This window comes from Neolamprologus brichardi, chromosome 3 (genome assembly GCF_056152115.1).
Source record: "Neolamprologus brichardi isolate AB-2024 chromosome 3, ASM5615211v1, whole genome shotgun sequence".
Classification (NCBI taxonomy): domain Eukaryota; kingdom Metazoa; phylum Chordata; class Actinopteri; order Cichliformes; family Cichlidae; genus Neolamprologus; species Neolamprologus brichardi.
In genome coordinates this window covers 41074388-41093244 of record NC_142106.1, presented here as the reverse complement: position 1 = coordinate 41093244, position 18857 = coordinate 41074388, and the positions used below count along the sequence as shown (strand labels likewise).

General features: G+C 42.6%; 1 protein-coding gene across 2 annotated transcripts in view; it reads left to right on the top strand.

Moving 5' to 3' along the window:
• The window catches only part of pcxb (pyruvate carboxylase b), a 285541-nt gene extending 278456 nt beyond the window's left edge, over positions 1-7085 (top strand). For both annotated transcript variants that reach the window (XM_087837657.1, XM_087837656.1), the window contains exons 25-27: positions 2959-3099; positions 3559-3660; positions 4153-7085. In XM_087837657.1, the coding sequence (XP_087693783.1) occupies positions 2959-3099; positions 3559-3660; positions 4153-4302 (393 nt within the window). In that variant the 3' untranslated portion in view covers positions 4303-7085. The remainder of the gene's footprint in view (positions 1-2958; positions 3100-3558; positions 3661-4152) is intronic.
• The last annotated feature ends 11772 nt before the right edge of the window (positions 7086-18857 follow it).

The window sequence follows — 18857 nt, the reverse complement described above, 5'->3', positions numbered from 1 at the left end:
AGACACACTCACAGGTAGCAAACAACAGAGTTAACAGCTGTGCAAAAGACAGGAAGCATTTTTTTGCCTCCTCTGACCCGCTTCATGTCTCTGTCATTCCCCCTGCATGCCTCTTTATTTATCTAATTGTCATTCTGTCTACACCACGTCTCCTCTATTTGATGTCTGAATTGACACGTCTGGTAAAAGTAAAAACAGATTCAGTTTCTAGCCTCAGAGGACATGTGCAGAATGAATATGGCTGTATGTATATACAGCAGATGGAAAAACACATTTTGTGTTAAATATATGAATGAATGAATGAATGAATGAATGAATGAATGAATAAATAAATTATATATAAATAAATTGGGATATTTTTCTGCATCACTCCCAAAACATGGATTTTGGGCCAAAATGGAAACTTTTGGTGAACAGAATTAATACTACCACACACAGACGACACAGTGGTGTGATCTCAGTCAGTAGCAGTGCAGCATTTCCTCCTCCTGCTCTTATAGCACTAGAAGCAGATTGACGACCACCCAGGAGCCTGCAGGAGAAAAGGGGCCAGAGTACAATAATAGGTTTTTGTTTTAAAAAGAAAAACAAAAAAAACCTCACAGCTAATCAGTCGCTCATGTTTTCTGAGGTCATTTGAGAGGTTGTCAGTTAACCTTATGAATCTGATTTTCAGTGACAGATGTAAAAATGACTCCTTAAATGATTCGAAAACACAGGCGTGTGTGACATGTTTTTAATGTGCAGACAGATTTGACCGAGTTGAAATACGAGCTATTCAAGTCACAAAAGAGCACAGAAGCGTGGATCTTATATGCAAGTTGACTTAGCGGGGGATGGTGTTGCATGAGAAAAGTTTTTCTGCAGGAGAAAAAATATTGGACGAGTATGCAGAACACCAGAGTGCATTATATAACTGCCACCTGGCGCCTGGGATTTGAGTTTTCTTTGACATAAATAGGCACAAACTGGTGTATGAATATTCAAAAGACTGGAGAAAATGAACTTGAATCAAACTGCTTACAAACTGCAGGCCAAACACGGACTCTCCTCATAGTTGTCAGCTGGGTTTTATTTGCAGGTCAGTGGGCAAAGAACAGGAGTCATCAAATTGGGGTTCCCTGGGTCAGATTTGAGAGATTATAGAAATGCACCGCTTTTCTTGATTGAATCAACTGTTGCTTTCTATTAAGTGCTCTGTGGTCTGTAAGCAGTGCTGCAATTTCGCCTCTGTCTGTCAAATGTGACAGAACCACAGACTTTAAGAGGTGTGAAAAAGAAATACTTACAGGACTTAAATTATTTACAGCCGTTCTTTTTCATGGTTAGATGAGCCCTGCTCCATTTTTATTCTATGACAAAGGCAGGTAGAAGATTCAGAGTTGATCTCAAGTGTTGCACTTGCATATGGTAGGTGTTCACTGGAACTCTCAATGTAAGGTGCAGAAAGATGTTGATGCAAGTAAAGGTGGTCATCATCAGGCAAAAAACCCAAACAAAATAAAAGTATCACAGAGGAAAAAAAGGTGCCAAATTGGCTATGTAGTGCATTCTTAGAAAATTAGGAATGCACTGGCCAGGAAAACCAGGGCAGTGCAGCGGTGTGGGAGTTAGCACTGTCACCTCACAGTGAGAACGTCCTGGGTTTGAATGCAGCCGGTGTGCCTGTTTTGTTATGTCTGAATGGGTTCTCTCTGGGTGTTCTGGTTTCCTCCCACAGTCCAGGGACTGGATTAATTGTTGAGTGCAAGCGGAAGAAAATGGATGGATAGACAGCATTTAAAATGACCCTTTGTGTATTTTCACAATAGTGTTTATTTTGAGTTTTTGAATATTGGACACTGTCTAAAATGACTAAGCTTTCAAAGCTTCCAGTTCTGACCAACACGAACAGCATGAAAGAGCCTGCATTTGTCCCGCAGTTAGGAAACTCACATTATTACAAAAGCAAAGTGAATTAAAAACACTGTAATTATACGTGCATACAGTACATTAGTCCTTCTCACAAACCATTGCATCATTGCTTAGTTGTGTTTTCTTCTTTATAGACGTAATTATTGATGTTTCCCATTGTTATAGCTAACAAGTTTAAAAATATATTGGAGAGACTTTGAACTAAATGGGAACATTTTTATGCTTACGGCCTATTTGTGTGGTTTAAAGTGCTTGCACACTTGGTTCAGTTCATTTGAAGGGACACTGCCTGCAGTGTGAACTAAAAACACCGATTGAATCTATCAAAAAATTTACATTTGATGATTCTCTGATAGCAGAAAGCGATTTTAGCAGCAATTTAAACTCCAAACTGCTGTTCAAGGAAGTGTCACACAAAACATGTTTTAGGCTGTGATTACGAAATTTGCATAAGCCTGTTTTTTTTACCCCACTACACTATTATGTTAAAAGCAGTATTAACCCACAGCCCCTAGTCTAAATGGTTGGCACTTATAGTGGTTTGAGCTCAGCACTTCCCAAACACATACACCACATTAGCAACAGAGCTAACATGTGAGTGGCTTCCTGTAAACGGGGGCAATTCTTTGTTCGCCGTCTTACACAAACACACTTCAGCACACGCAGGTTAAGTAAAAAGCACCGAGGTAAAATAGATACAGGAAATTAACTGGATGTGGTGACATTAAAAACCGCTTGGAAAAAAAAACGCTCTTGAGTGTCAAATAAAGATTCTCACAGACATAGGATGTCTTATTGCTTTCAGCCCACTCTAAAAGCAATAAGAACTCAGGAAGAGGAGGAAATATTGTCTGCCTAAGTTAACTTTTTCTCCTCCAACAGGCTCTGCAGTCTGTTTAATTGCTGCAGCTGGACTTGTGAACTGAGTATCCATGTGTTAATTTCAGTCTTCTAATGCAATATAATCACCATCGCTTCCTCCTGCACACCGTCCCCTCTTTAATTTTTCTTGCTGCGCTTCTCATCTTCTCTGTTGTGTTTCAGGTGGAGCTGGAGAGAGGGAAGATCCTCCACATCAAGGCCTTGGCACTGGGTGACCTGAACAAGGCCGGGCAGAGAGAGGTCTTCTTTGAGCTCAATGGACAGCTGAGATCTGTGCTTGTTAAAGACACAGTCGCCATGAAGGTACGCAGGAAATGTTTGGGGAGAGACGTGAGATACAGCTGGGAAAGTGGACGGGTTGATGACAATGACGGAACGTTGCAGAGAAATTAATACTTTTAATCAAAGGACAAACTTGCGAGTTGGTAAATGATCAACAACCGTTAGACTGGATTTCCTTGAATTATAATTGTATAAAGCATGCAAGGGAAGATTCTTGAAAATTTTTGGCACGTTGAAAAGAAAAGCAGATTTCGTGACAGACAGTCTATCCCTAGTGATTTTTATTCATAGAAACAGATGGTTGTGAAGTGTAGAAGGGGACTCAGCAGGGAGGAACATTTCAATGGGCAGTTATGACTATATGGATAGATCATTGCCTGGATGAGTGGATAAATGGCGACAGGCGTGTGTGGGGGTACTTGGAAGAGCGACTGACCAGACAGATGGATGCGTTAAGTATTTCTTTATCTCTTCACCCAGGAAATGAAGTTCCATCCCAAAGCTCAGAAGTCCATCCGGGGTCAGGTAGGAGCACCGATGCCTGGAAAGGTCCTAGAGGTCAAAGTAAAAGTTGGATCCAAGGTCAGTTGATTTAGGGTTTTTACAGTTTTTCCCTCCTCATCATGTGATCTCTCATTTCAATTAAAATACTTCTGCTTTTTGTAATTGCTCTCAATGTTTTAACATTTGGATACTTGATCTAATCCCGTTGAGTCAATGCAAGGCCTTTTTTTCTTGAATCTATCAAAGATTGTCTCTTTGGCCTCAGCAGCAAAAAATTTTTCTGTAAATACATAGCAAGACAGTGGGAATAAATAACAAACAGGACAAATGTGTTCAAAACGAGAGAAGGGCACATTGGAGAACAAAGTGCTTGAAGTAGTGCACACTGAACCTGAGACATCATCAGAAGAGTCTTGTGCGGACTAAAGAGAAAAACCTCACATTGCTGTAGTAGAATCTAAATTTCTGAGTTTCATGAGCCATAAACATCCAAATTTAAACCAGCTAGTTTTGTTCCTCGATCTGTACATTTGACGTGTTTTTATTGAGCTGTGCTTGCAATTCTTACAGGTGGAGAAAGGTCAACCGCTGTGTGTCCTCTCTGCCATGAAGATGGAGACTGTGGTCAACTCCCCAATGGCTGGGACCATTAAGGCTATTCATGTCACACCCGATGCTTCCCTGGAGGGAGATGACCTGATACTGGAAATTGAAGAATAGAGCGCAGGGGGGAGTGGTAGGAGGCAGGAGGCAGGCGTTCAGATGATATGATCCCGGAAATGGTGGCAGCTGGAGAAACGGGGAGATTTAAAATGAGGAGGAAGAGGAAGATGGGCGTTTGTGGCCCTAGATATGTACATATTCCTTTGGGTGCACTGGGGGATGCACAATGAGGCCGTATTCATATCCAGATACCTGATGGGAGCAAAGATAAAAATGTACGACAGTCCAAAACGGTGTATTGATTTGAAGAAAATTAGGGAGTCCCCTGTTAAAGTAATTCCATAGTTGTGGTATTTAACTCAAATAATGGCATCTTTGCGCACATCCGTCAACTTGTGGAAAATAGCATTAAATATTTTAGAGTAAGATCATGTATTTGAAATGTGATACATTCCACTGCTGAAACTCTAGTCTTAATGTGAGCTAAACATATCTAACGCTAACAGGGTTTTAACACATTTAACGTGAGTAGATTGAACTTTTTGTCTCTGACTGCTCGGTGATTTCATACTTTGCTGGTTTCAAAAGAGAAGAATAGACTTGTGGATGTATTACACAGTCGCTGTTGTTCGTATGGGAACAATCTTCATTGTTTTTCTTTGTTCACGGTGCATTCTGGGAATGTGTAATCACTGTAGCATTTAGGCACAACCCCCCCTCCCCCAACATTTCCTTAGAAATGACAGCACAGTACAGTGAGGGGCTGCACAGTGAGGGGCTGAAGAATGAAATCACATTTTGTCCATCTGGTTTTTAGACCATATTTTTGTATGGGATTTTATTGCAAGAAGAGAAGCACAATAAAGATGGTTAGTTGACAAGCGCACACCAGAAACATCTCGAGCACTGCCAGTGAAAGTAAGTGGTTTCCTTTTTTAAAAGAGCTCTGCAGGTGTTTTCTTACTCATGTCTGATTTTAACCCCCACCCACCCTCAAAATGTGGATATATGCAAATCGGATTAGCGTTGGTTTGAACATGGCTCTTAATTCAAAGCGTATCTGTATGAATATTTAGAGGTATGTCGACACAGACGTGGCATTTGAGGTCTTTTTAGAGTGTCTGGTTTGTGTGATGTTGGAAAAGTTGTCAGAGAAGCGGTTTGACGGTCTCTTCAGAACCAGAGATTATGGTGGATGGTCTGTCTGCATGGGGATTTTCAATGCTAGGTGTAAATGGGATTACATGGTGCTGTAATGGAGCCATGTGATGTTATTTTCTGAGGCTCTGCTGATTAATTTATGGATTAATTCTCTGTCAAATGATGTTAAATTAGCCGGACTAATAAGGGACTCTGGAGACTCCCAGCAGCAGCAGCACTCTGCTTTGTACATCTATGTGGGTGTGTTTGTACCAATGAGTCAATGTGCACGCGTGTGAGAGCAAATTCAGCCCCTCCCCCATAACACACCAGCTGATATTTAAATGTATTCACATGCACACCATGCTCTGATGCAAAATATCCAAACTAGCCCCAAAGCGCTGTCCGGATCACAGCAAATAAATCTAGTCTAGTGCAGAGGACTGTGGTTTTGGCTCTATAATGACTGTCCAGCACATTTAAAAACCAGTGAGAATAACCAAAAAATTACTCAGTTTTGCCCCAGTGTTTGCTGCAGGCCTTTCACCCTAAAAAGCGATGACTGAATGTTAAATTACTCTGACCGGTGACAGAAAAATCACACATCATCTGCAGAAAGTGTCAATGTTTTCTCATAAGGCAGTGAAGCATGAAGTGTTTGGGACAGCGAGCCAGCAGAGAGATCACAGCAGATTCCCTTCCCCAGATCATCTGTGCTCCTACACAGAATACACTGATTGGGGGACAAAATTAAAATATCACTTTGCACTGCACTGGATTATTTCCAGCAGTTTTGCTCCATTACCTCTGAGAATGAATCCGCTTTTGAACCGTGCGTCGATACTGAGCAGCGACGCCGTAGTTAATTGGGACTCTGTCTCCTCGCTCTCCCAGGCCACTGCAGTGCCTCGCTGTATCTCCTGGTTTATCATGTTTGACTCTTTTCAAAGAGACATTCATTAAAAAAATCCCACCAATACAAGTTTAAGTGTTTCTGACGAGCTGTTGCGCAGCAATGTTAAAGTTCCTGCCTCCTCTTCTGGTTAGCAATCCTCGCTTACCTGCTTTCTCTGCCTCATCTACCCAACCACCTTTTCATTTATCCCTCCATCCCCCTCTCGCTTCCCTCTGTGTATATTTGCACATGTTAGATGATAACAGCAATAAAGTATCAATGCTTCACTTTGTCTTAGCCAGCAATCATTCTAACAGACATGCTTATGACAATGTACTACTGCTCAGTGTCTCGGGGAAAGAAGAATAAATTGCAGAAAAAGTACACACAGCTGGAAAATGTTATTTGTTTCAGACAAGGGATATAATGTCAGCCTATTCTGGAGCTCATGCTATCTACAGCTGAGCTGTCGGAATATGAAAATAGGGTCTGTGACATTTCCATTTTCCTTGTATCATGTCTTTTTTTATGAAACAAAGCTGTTTATTTAGCAGAAATACTGCCTGCTGATTTCTTTCTCCATGTCTCTATTACACCAAATGTTCTCAAGGGTTCGTTTGTCTTCTAAATCTACATTTCTTTCTAATTTACTGTTGTAGTTTACATTTACCTGTTCTAAGTATGTTTGGGTCCTTTTGAGAGACTGAGCTGGATTGCCAAAGAAGGAAAACGGATTGCATCTCAAAAATAAAAATAAAGTGATATATGTTCTCTGTACTTACAAATAAAGTTAGCTCTAACTAAATCTGAATCGTGTTGGTGTGCATCGTATATTCTACACGATACATGTTACTATAGACCACAACACTGAAACTATTGACAGGTGCGTAACATCAGTGATCTTGTTACGATGTGATGTCCTGCTGGCAAATCCTGGGTCCTTGATTCATTTCTTTGACACGTCGGAAACGCCATGTTGCAGACCAAGCACCCATCCTGACGGCAGCAGCAGCAGGGAGATGGTCTCCACACACAGTTTAAGGAACACAAAGAGCCCAAGTCGAGCATCCACAGGTTGCCCTCTAACAAGATTGAGTCCTGTGGGTCATCAAGGGTCTCTGTGGATCAAAAGCCCTGCTGCTACCTGCTAGACACCTGCAGAAGTACCACGTCCCTGCCTGGGTCAGAGCAGTTTTCTCAGTGCACATTCACATTATTAGGCGATTATTTTGTGGCTAATTTTAGTAAAACCATAAGCACCGAAAGAAAAGCACAAAAGGCTCGAGTGGAGGGCAGCTTTGGTCTTTAAGAACTAATAATCTGAGTCTTTCAGTCAAAGTTTCCCTACAAACGTCACGCTGATCTTCTCAGCTGGAGTAAAATGTGCATTTTATCTGAAAGCTGGAGTCGTGCATTTCATATGAAGCTGTCAAATCGCAGCCCTTTCAGAACAATGTGTCCAACCAGTAATTAGATTTCACCAAGTGGGGAAAGAACAAAAACTTGGCATACACTGAAATCCTGCTGATCAATGCAAGAAAATTATACTCTGCTGTTTTCTCACCTTTGTTGCTGGAATGTGACAGGATCTGTTGGTGTGCTGGAGGCAGGCTGTTTGGGTTATTTTACATAAGTAGGTTCATGTTGTTTTCTCAGCCCACCCCTGCCTCTTATTAGCATTCAATCAGAGTGTGGTTGCGTTGAAGGAGTTTTGTTGTTTTTTTTCTTGATACTTTTCCAAATAACTTGATTCGTGTGTGGCAGGTTACGCATCTCCTCTGACACCCTGCTGTCTTTAAAGGGGTTCGATAGATCTGATTACCTACTTATTAACCGCACCGAATCACTCAAGTTTGTAGTTCAACTGGTATTATTGATCATGCTTCACTTACTCTGTGCATGCTTGCTGGGTGGATGCTGGCAGCTGACGCTGGTTGACATTCTCAAACTCCTCCATGGATCTAGCGACTCGGAGCGTCGCTAAGCCATGCGCGGTTGGCTTGCATCCACTCGGTAAAGTAGGTTAACTGAAGGTGGTGAGGGAGGAAATGGTGCCAGGATGGAAGAATAGCTTGGTGCTTAATTGTCGTCAGATTAAATCGCAGAGGTAATTTTGTGATAAGATGGATGTTGTGACCCACTTTTCAGCTGATTTGAGTGACGGCCTTGATTAATAATAACTTAATCAAATTTGCATATGTGGAAAAACAGATGGATGATAACAGTCGGCTATGACCTTGATTGGTTTCCTGATGTCGCGTGAAACAAACATGGTAAACTGTTTGAAACGGTCCTACAGCAGCTGCCTAAAATTAACCAATGTCAGCTGAAGGGAAGTTCAGTGTGGGTAAAGTCTTTACCTGAAGCACTCCAACTCAACAGTAACCTTTCTAAATGTTACTGTATTACCCAGATTGGGGGGAGCTCTCATTTTCAAACTTCCAGCACATTTATGAAAAGCTTCCTGTAGCTTTCATGTGCTCTGAGCAGGATGCCAACTATTGATGACTGGTAAGTATAAAACATTTAAACACATTTACAACAACAAAAGTTTATTCTTAATTAGGTCTCTGCTGACTTTCTTGCGGTCAGAGCAATCATTTGTGTGTCAGCTGAATATTTATGGAGTGCTGATGATCACATTTATGAAAGGCCTAGTAATCTGCAATAACATTAATGGGTTCCCGTGGCAACAGAAATGTAATGCACGTTGTGTTACTGTGAATATTTCATTTTTCATGTGCAGAGCAAAACTTCAATTTGCTTTTAAAAATGAGGCTAAACAGACTAAAGCTCTTACTCCCTGTTAGGGCCACACCAAAGCCATGAGCTGTTGCCTTAATAATCAACTACTCGCTAGCTAAATAAAGCGCTGGAGTTTACTTGAGTGGCTGTAACCAAAACCCAAGCCTACACCTATCAGAGTGATGTTGTTTTCAGCAGAAACGACTCGAGACGAGCACAGACTAAGGCTCAGCTATGGACTGTTAGATTTTGATGTGGAATTAAAAGACCACTGATTTAATTTGAACTGAGATTAGCCAAGTGTTCAGTGACACAACTCAGTGATCACGATGTGTCCTTACTGTTGTGTATATACACCAATCAGGCGTAACATAACCAACACAGACAGGTGCTCATTAACCTTCTGCTGCCACAACAGCCCTGACCCATCAAGTCGTGGACACCATTAGATCTCCAAAGGTGTGCTGTGGTATCTGGCAACAGACCCTTTAAGTTGTGAAGTGGGGCCTCTATGGATTGGGCTAGTTTGTCCTGCACATCCCATATTTGTTTGATTGGATTTAGAGCTGAGGAATTTGGAAGCACTACTCAACACATCCAACTCGTCATTGTGCTCCTCAAACCATTCCGGAACCACTTTATCCGCACATTATCCCGCTGAGAGAGGCCACAGTCATCAGGGAATACTGTTATTCCAAAAAGGTGTACATGGTCTGCAGCAATGCTTAAGTAGATGGTATGTATCAAAGTAACGTTCACATCGATGGCAGGACTCAAGGCTTCCCAGCAGAACATTGTCCAAAGCATCAAACTGCCAGTTTGTTTTTCCCCGTAATGCATCCTGCTGTCAGGTGTTCCACAGATAAGCGATGCACATCCACTTGGCCATCCATGTGATCTATCAGATCACGTCACCACCTTCCGTGGTCCAGTTCTCCATTGTTGGTGCTTTCAGTGGTGAACAGGGGTCAGCATGGGCGCCCTGACTGGTCTGTGGCTTTGCACACACATACAGAATAAAACTTTGATGCTGTGTATTCTGACACCTTTCCATTAGAACCAGCATTAACCATTAAGACAATTTGAGCTATAATTGGATCCCCATTATCCTGTCGTTCGTTCACCACTGTTGCTTCCCATTTTGATAGATACTGACCATTGCAGACTGGGAACATCCCACAGGATCTGCAGCTTTGGAGATGTTCTGTATTTCCATCACAGTTTAGTCCTTGTCAAATTCGCTCAAATCCTTACGGTTGTCTATTTTTCCTGCTTCTAACATTGAGTTTTGTCTAATCAGTGTATATGTAGAAAGACTTTTACTAACAAGCTTCCCAGAGATTTTCCCCATAATAATAGAAGGGGATGATTTTTTTTAACTCATTTTTCTAAAAAGTTTATGTTTTAACACATTTCATTCAGACAAAGTTGGCGAGATTTCTTTTTTTTAAAGAAAAAAATCCTTTACTTATACCTCGGATTCATCTCCAGCAGTCGCTTTCATAAATTTAACATTATTCATGACCACCTACAGGATGAAAAAAAGCACACGTCCTAATCCTCCATCTTTAATGTGCATTTCAGCAGGATGTCTCAAAATGGTCAAATCATATCTAACTCACCTAGCACAGTAAAAGTAATTTTTGAAAACGCAGTTGGACATCGTGCGTTTAACTTCAGCACCGTTTGCTGTTGAAATGAAAATTGTTTCCAAAAATGTATTTTTAGTAATTGTATGTTTTCATCTTCCCATTCTACCAAAATGTTCCCTAGAGAGCTAGAGACCACAATCTGTAGCTCACAGGTGTCCTGTAGACCTTTTGTATGGAAAGACTTTCAAATATCAGAAGGGGACTGATGATGCCCATTAAGTGTGTCCGTAAACCGTGATGAACCAGCACAAAAGCAGGACCCCCACCCAAGTGGAATGTGGCCATCATTAAGACGCCTGCGCTTTCCAAACTTCTTTAAAAGGATCCATCTGAGGGCGGTCTGGTGATTAGGGTAAATGGACTAGCTCTTACAGTACGCAGCACTTCTCTGCTCCAGCTTTCTATAATACAAACCTCACTCCTCTGTTCATACTGTCTAAGTGCTTCCTATCTAACAGTCACACTTCAGTAAACACATCAGGAGCAACTCAGGCTTCAGTATCTTGCCCAAGGATACGGTGCAGCAACAAGGGATTGAACCACCAACCTTTCAAAAAGTGGACAGACACCCCAAGGCTGTGACGTATTATTCATGTTACATGCCCAGCGGCTGGAAATGCAACAAACAGTTGTGTGGATACTCAGTCACCCTTGCTTCTGCAGGAACTATTACAGTACTGTGCAAAAGTCTTGAGCCCCTCATTTCTTTATTTTGCTTCGAGGGAGACACTTTCTTGCTTTTTCTTTGTTTTTTAAGTGGTCTTGAGCAACAGTTCTCAGAGTTTTTCAAAGATGGCCTTTGGACATTGGCTGCTTTTTCACTTGGGGGTTTTTTATGTTAAAACACTTGACCTATTCAAGCACCTAACTAAAGGGATGAACCAACATTGTGTTTACACATAACGGCAAAGACTGATTTGAAATGAGCTCTTTGGTACTTTGTTACTAGCAGGCTGTTGGAAAAACACATTTGTTCCCAATTCTTTATCTGAATGCATAAAACATTAGATAACAGTTTGATGGGCTTAAAATAGTATTTCTGACCCAACAAGATGTTTCCAAAGAGCCACCAGACCCAAAACATGCCAGCCGACTGACTAATGCTTTCAGCTTTGCTTAATGTAAGCAAACAAAAGCAGCTGCAGCAACATGTCACTACTGAGAGGCCAAAGCATGTTGTTCCTGTGCTGCTTAATAACTAAACTTACCACAATGAGTTTCTGCTGGTTTTACAAAAGGCCGATACATTAGCAGGACTGAACATTCAGAGAGCTTTTCTTGTTAAAGCCTGTGTTGTTTACACCAACTTGAGGGCTTATTCTTCTTTCACTCGAGCACTGCTCCCTTCTATAGCACTTCACCTTGCCTTTAATTACCTCGCTTTGCCACTCATAAAGGGCAGGAATGGCATTACTATATTAAGCATTTCTCTAAAGTGCGAGTGAAATACCCTCAACTCCGAATTTTAAAGTGGAACACTCAATCGAACCCATAAAGCAACAATGGTTCGTCCCGTCACATCACAGCTAAATCTGCTGTAAGACGTTCAGATTTTACTGAAATACTGGAAAAGGTAGGTTTTGCCCACAGTGGGCAGCTTTTCCTTCTGTGGGTCAAAGCCCTGCTTTGATGAGGTCTGAGCATCACAAGGAAGGCAGATGATTTCATATCGTTTGGTCTTGAGGTCGCACGTGAAATTTCTCATTTGGATCCCCAGCTGAAACTATGACCGAGCGCTAGAGTTCAAGTCCCTTTGATGTGTCCCTTTTGTGTCTTTTCACCGTCCAAACAGCCAGCTAATGCTTACAGGGTAGAGCTGTGAAGTCTTGGCAACTCTGCGTGTCAAACACCTTCTGAAGAATATCTCTAGTTTTGGCAGACGGTGTGGCAGCAGCTGTCCGTGGAGCCAGCTTTCTAACCCGTGCGTGAGTCTTTTACATGGGCCACGGGGGTCCGCTGCTCTGTTGAGGTGCAACTTTCCCTTCTAATCCCTTTGCTGCTGTTCGATAATCCCTTCACTGCTTGCTTTGCTGCTTTCTTTGCTGTAATCCCTCTGCTTGAATAAAAAGAGAATAGACAAGGAGGATGGGGTACACAGTGTCTCAGACAGATGGGATTGATGGCTCTGTCACTCACTGAGCCTCCTGTCAATCAGCACAGCTGGGATTTGATCCATCCAGCCACTGATGCTGCCTAGTTGCTGCCGGTTCGAGAGCCAGCTCAGATAACAAAGTGAATGATTCTAATCAGTGAAAATAAGCCCGAGATATGAAATGCATGCTAAAAAACTCACGTATGAGCCGACGCAATACAGCTGATGAAAGCTCGGTCGGTGAAACAGCAGCAGTGGCCACACCATCATACGTGGGCTACTTTCAAATGAGGGATTTCATCAAGCGCTCCCCCGGCAGGTGTGGTCCACTGCCATCGCCATTTCTTTTCCATTACTCCCTCTTCAAAGATTGCTTGTGGGGACAATTTTACACCTGTCTGAGAACCATCAGCCAGAGTGCACGCGGGGCAGTAAAAACATCCCACCCTACATGTTCCCAGAGATATTTCCCAGTCGGCGTGATGGTGACATCCAATTTGCCCACAAACGATGGGATCATCGTTTGCAAGGTGCAAGCCACCGAACATTTGGGATGCAGACTGGGTTCCAGTCTGCATCCCAAACTATCTGCCCAGAAGTCTCCTGCTCCAGCTTCAGTTGCTTCATTAGACATTGACAACACAGCAGTGCATCACGAAGCCACGGGCGACCCTCACGAGTGACGACTTAACAATGCACACATCAATTAAGCAGGCGGATCGATGCGACGTGCTGACCACACTGACAAGTTCAATTTCTGGTGAACGCCAGTAGCCGGCCACGACAGGGATCGCTTCCGATCACCTCCTGAGTCACTCTGTGCCAAGCACTTGTGATGCGTCAGCTTAGTGACACCCTGCGCTGATGGTGCGGGTAAAGATGTGTGTCAGTGTGTGACAGAGAGTGGGAAATGGAGTGTTTATGCAGCATGTGTGCGTGTGATGAGACATCTCATTAAGTGCTAACACCGCTCCACAGAACCCGCTTAGCCTCAGGTGTCACAGAGAGCACGCAGACACACACAACTGCTCCCCGCTGCAACACATCGCTGTTTTTAAAGTGTGTGTTCCAGTGTGAGTCGGTGCATGTGCGAAAGTGTGACCTCTCTTTGCCAGTGTGGCTTTAAAACGCTCCGGCTTGAATCAAAGCACTGCAGCAAACATAAGAGGAGCTGAAGAGCAGAAACAGAGGCGCGCACACACACACACGCAGCCAGACGGGGAGGATTCAATGCGACAGAGAGCCAGAGAGCAGGCAGAGAAAGGGAGGAGAGCGGCTCAGACTGCGACACGGAGCCGAGACGGGATTTAAGGAATGAAAAAAAAAAAGCAGCGAGAGCGAAGCAGATCAAACGAGGAGAGCCAAATCGCTCCTCATTTCTTTTTATTCACGTGCGTCAGAGACACGGTGCCGATCATTAGATGTCTTTTTGCGCCGCTACATCATCCTCCACCTTGGTGTCAGAAATATTACTGTTACCGTGGCAACTGGTGTGTTCAGGGCGTAAGACTGCGACGCTGTAAAAGAACAAACAGTCCAAGCGGGCTCTTTATCACTCCCATCTTCTCTCGCGCACATACACGTCCGTGCACCTTCTGTCCGGCGTGTTGCCGAGGAGAATGGGAGCAGATCACGGCAAGCTCGCGCACTCTAACATAGACCAAACACAGACAGCTCGTCTTTATAGGTGTTCGAGCGAGTGATGCACAGTAGCTTTGACTTAGAGCTGGTGTGAGGAGGCTCAGCTGAGCTGGCAGCCTGAGAGCTCCACCTGTGGCAAATGTCACTTCCTACAAGATCAGACTCCAGGCCAGAGGCTGCACCTGAAAACACTGCTCCACTGTTGTCACCAAGCTGGCAGCTTTTCCTCACAGAGAGGCTGTTCTGTGAAGGCAGGGCTGATTTATAGTCAGCCTTTCGATGCACTAAATCATACATTTGAGTGACTGCTCGGCCTTGTTTTGTGCAAGCTGTGTCATCGCAGTACATCTTACTTTGTAATTTCATGTTAATTAACTGCTGTCTAGTAAGGTCAGTCTGTATAAAGTAGGGATTTCCCAGCAGTTAAATATTAGAAAAAGACTCATAAAAATATTAATTTTGTCCATACAGATATTGCGAGTGTTATTAAGAGCTATTTGAAACTGTTAATCATGACCGATAATTATGTGATGCTTTGCAGGATGTGTAATATTACACACACACACACACACACACACACACACACACACACGGAGTGTCAGAGTTTGCAGGTCTCATCTGTTTACTTTTCACTTTGCATGTTTACAACTTCCAATCACAGAGAGAGAGGGAGAGGCCACCATCTGTCTGGGCTTCCTCTGCAGCTACTGGATTCATAACATGTTTGGACCAGCAGTTAACCAGCAATGCATGTTAATAAAATATGAATAGTTAGTTTAACCAACTAGTATTTGTGGTACTGATTAGTGGCAGGGGCAGCGGTGTTTAAATGTCCTGTGGACACATTCCCAGGAAAAATCCTAGTTAGTTTTCTTTTCCCCCCCCATGAGTATTAACTGAGAAAAAACACCACGACCAGATTGAAATCCATAAAAGTCTTTAAATAAATATTGCACACAGTTAAACAGCAAGCAGTACTAATTATTGAGCATCCACTCGTGCTCATGTAGCCAGAGTGGCTCCTGTCAAGCTGTTGAACCATAAAGGCCTGATGGAGTGCTCTCATCTCTGCAGAGGACTTTTTGAACTCAGAGTAAGAGTTGGATCCTTAATCACCGTACTTGCTTTATTTGGCAGGACAGTATGGAGAGATCTGTTAGTTTTAAACTTCTTTCATTTCATAATTATTGGGGTCACTGTGTTTTTGAGACACCCACAGCTTTAGAAATGCTTTTCCACCCCTGTCCACACCTGTGCCTTTCCACAGTTCTACAGAGAGGGTCAGGGTTTATCATCGTGACGTGCAGGAGGTGATATGCACAGCTGTGTCTAAACTACGTTTGCAGATGGATCCTCCCACAGTTTGGGGTGCTACGGCAACAGTCTCTTTAGTAAATGAGAGGATTCAGTTTTTGATTTTGACCAATCAGGAGCGCTTCTGAGAGCGCCTGAGTGTTGCGGGATACAGGGTGTATGTTTGTGGAGGAAAATGTCTGTTTAAAGTTACAGCTACGTCACTACACGGTGTACAAAAAGCAGCAGACGACATCATTCTGTATCGTCAATAGTAAGTGTTGAGTTCAACAGCATTTTTCATCAGTAATGTGCCAGCCTTTGTTTTAGGATTTCTAGAACAGAGCAGGGTACATGCTGTTGATGGTTTTCTTCTGTTGCAGACATTTTTTTCATAATTAAATTCAATACCGTTTTTCTGCTTAATTGAATTTTATATAGCGCCAAATCACAACAGCAGTTGCCTCAAGGGGCTTTATATTGTAAGCACACGCTTGGTGACAGTGAGAAGGAAAAACTCCCTTTTAACAGGAAGAAACCTTCGGCAGAACCAGACTCAGAAGTGGTCGGTGTTGAGGGGAGGAAGGCAGGACAATAAACGCAAACACTGAAGAAATGTGAGTGAAGAAGAAACCGCCCCAGCAGCCCGGGGCGAATGCAGCGCAACGAAAAGGAGGATTCGAAGATTTCCCAATAAGCTAAGTGTCTCTCACACAGGGATGGATTTCATATCTTGGATAAGCAGGAGGTGACGGCAAGTTTAACCTGATGGGAATGAGGGGAGGAATAAGGACAGTGTGTTAGTACAAATGGCCATTAAAGTGTTAAATTGGAGCTATTTCTCTTTTTTAGAAACTAAATGACACTTTGATTCTTTATTATTCTCAGTCAGACAAATATTATTTGAATCGGCTGTAATAAGAAAGTGAAAGCCTATACATATACCAGGGGAACTATTAAACACACATACGCTTGAGCACTCAACCTCTTAACTGCTTCCAGTTCACTTTAGGTGGTACAGCTGTCTTGTTCCCCGGCATGGGGCACGTGTAATCCTTAGTCATCGCTCTTAGAGAGCAATAAAATACCTCTTAGTCAGGTATTCAACTACAAATGTACCTCACAATCAGACTTTTTGTGTTCTCCTCTGCGTCTACTTACTTTTAACAATCAGCAGCTTCAGTACCATAGAAAGTAAAGCAGACTAAAGGCAGGCTGTGCTGTGAGTGCTGCTCTATTTTGGAGGGGGGTGTCTCAAGCTATCACTGTGCTATTCATCCACAGCTGGGTAGAAGAGGTAACTGCTCCCTGAGAGCTGTCAGAAGTCATCCTGGGAAATCAGCAGCTTAAGTAGAAGCAGGTGAAGCATAAGTGGATACGAATAAATAAATAAAATAGAAATCACTGTAAATTACAACACTTCATCGCAAAATAACCCCAAGAAGGCGTCATCACAGACAGATGATGTGCAGCTCTTCGGTGAAGGAGCCCTCCACGAAGACAGACGTGCCGACGGAAAAAGTGAGATTAGTTTGGTTATTATAGCTAAATTATGGCTGCCACATCTAAACGGAGCACGGACCTCGTTTTAATGACTGGAGTCGATTCTGGTAAGTACGGCAAACGTGATCTAAAATTCTGTCCTGCTGGCTTTTCACATTTACTCGTTACTTACTCTTAAATTAAACTCGGAGTAATTTTTAGATTCCCGTCTGTAATTTAGTTAATTGGGTTCACGTCCGGTCTTAGTTTCATGGCATTTTCACCTAAATGAACAAGCTGAATCCACACGCACAAAAAAATGCACACAACTTTCAGATTATTATGCGCTCAAGCTGCCAGAATGGCCAAGCGTGTGCAACACTTGATAACCCGTGTTACTGCAGCATGATTTAACTACGTCAAAGAGCTTCTTGTGAAGCTTTGAAGGGTCAAGATCTAGATTTGAATCCTGTTTCACTCTCAGCAGCGTGCTGCGAAATGCACTGTACCGACTGTTGATGTAGTGCAGCAATAATAAAGGTGACGAATAACATCGCAGATCGCACACAGACATATGCACCGGCCTTATCCATCTTTCTTATCTGCCTCATCCCTACGCACACACTCGCACAAACACACACTATGGCACAGAAGTTCATTTTGTCTCTGATCTCCTGGTGTCACTAGTGCTGAATACTTGTATAAATGAAGATAATACTGAGGCGATGCTCAGAAAGAAATGAGTGAGTTTAAGGTTTTTTGTTACGATAATTGAGGGGCTTTGATGTCTGACGGCAAAAAGTTTCTACTAAAAAACTGGAACACGAAATTAGAAAGTAGAAGTGTCTAATTTTCTCCAACGCTGGTTCTTATTAGCAACTACGACATAGTAATGCCCATGGTGGAGACACAGGAACAGACACTGAGAAGAAATGTCATTAATGAATGTGAATGCGCACAAACACACATCTGCTGCAGTCTGTAGCCTTAAAATGAATAGGTTATTTTATTGTTTGTTTGTTTTTTTAAAATAGAGCATATACCGAGTACAAACTTTGTTCAGACTCTTTAAAAAAAAGAAGTGTGCCATAAAAACAGAGAGCAAGCATCTGAGTCTTGGCTCAGATGCTTGTAGAGGTTGTTCCACGAGCAGCACACTGCCTCAGCTGGGTCTCCTTCGGCCTTAAATTCAGACTTTGTGCAGAGCCGTCCTGTGTAATTCAAAGACTTAAGAGAGCACACTGGCCGGGATGGAGTTAGTAATGTAGCGAGGGGCTAAACCGTGAAATACTTGAAAATAATCTCAAAAATCAGATCAAACACCAAAAACCAGAGTTGGGAGTACAAACTAACATCAGCAGCACACTAAACACAGAAGACTGAAGCATACACATTGGCCTCTTCAAACACCAAAACTGTGCAATACTTAGAAAAACAGATATAATAACAAAGAAGAATAAACTAAAGCGTTTGTCAGTCAGTGTGAATGTCCCTCTTTGTCCACTTTCCCCACATCTACCTCCCAAAACGAGATCCTTCAGAACCGTCGTAGCGATCTAAAATGTTATCATTTACAGACTTGTATATGTTACATATCTAACATTTGTGCTATACTTGTACTAAATAATTAATCTTACTTTAGTTATAAGGATTTCCTTCTCAAATTAAAATA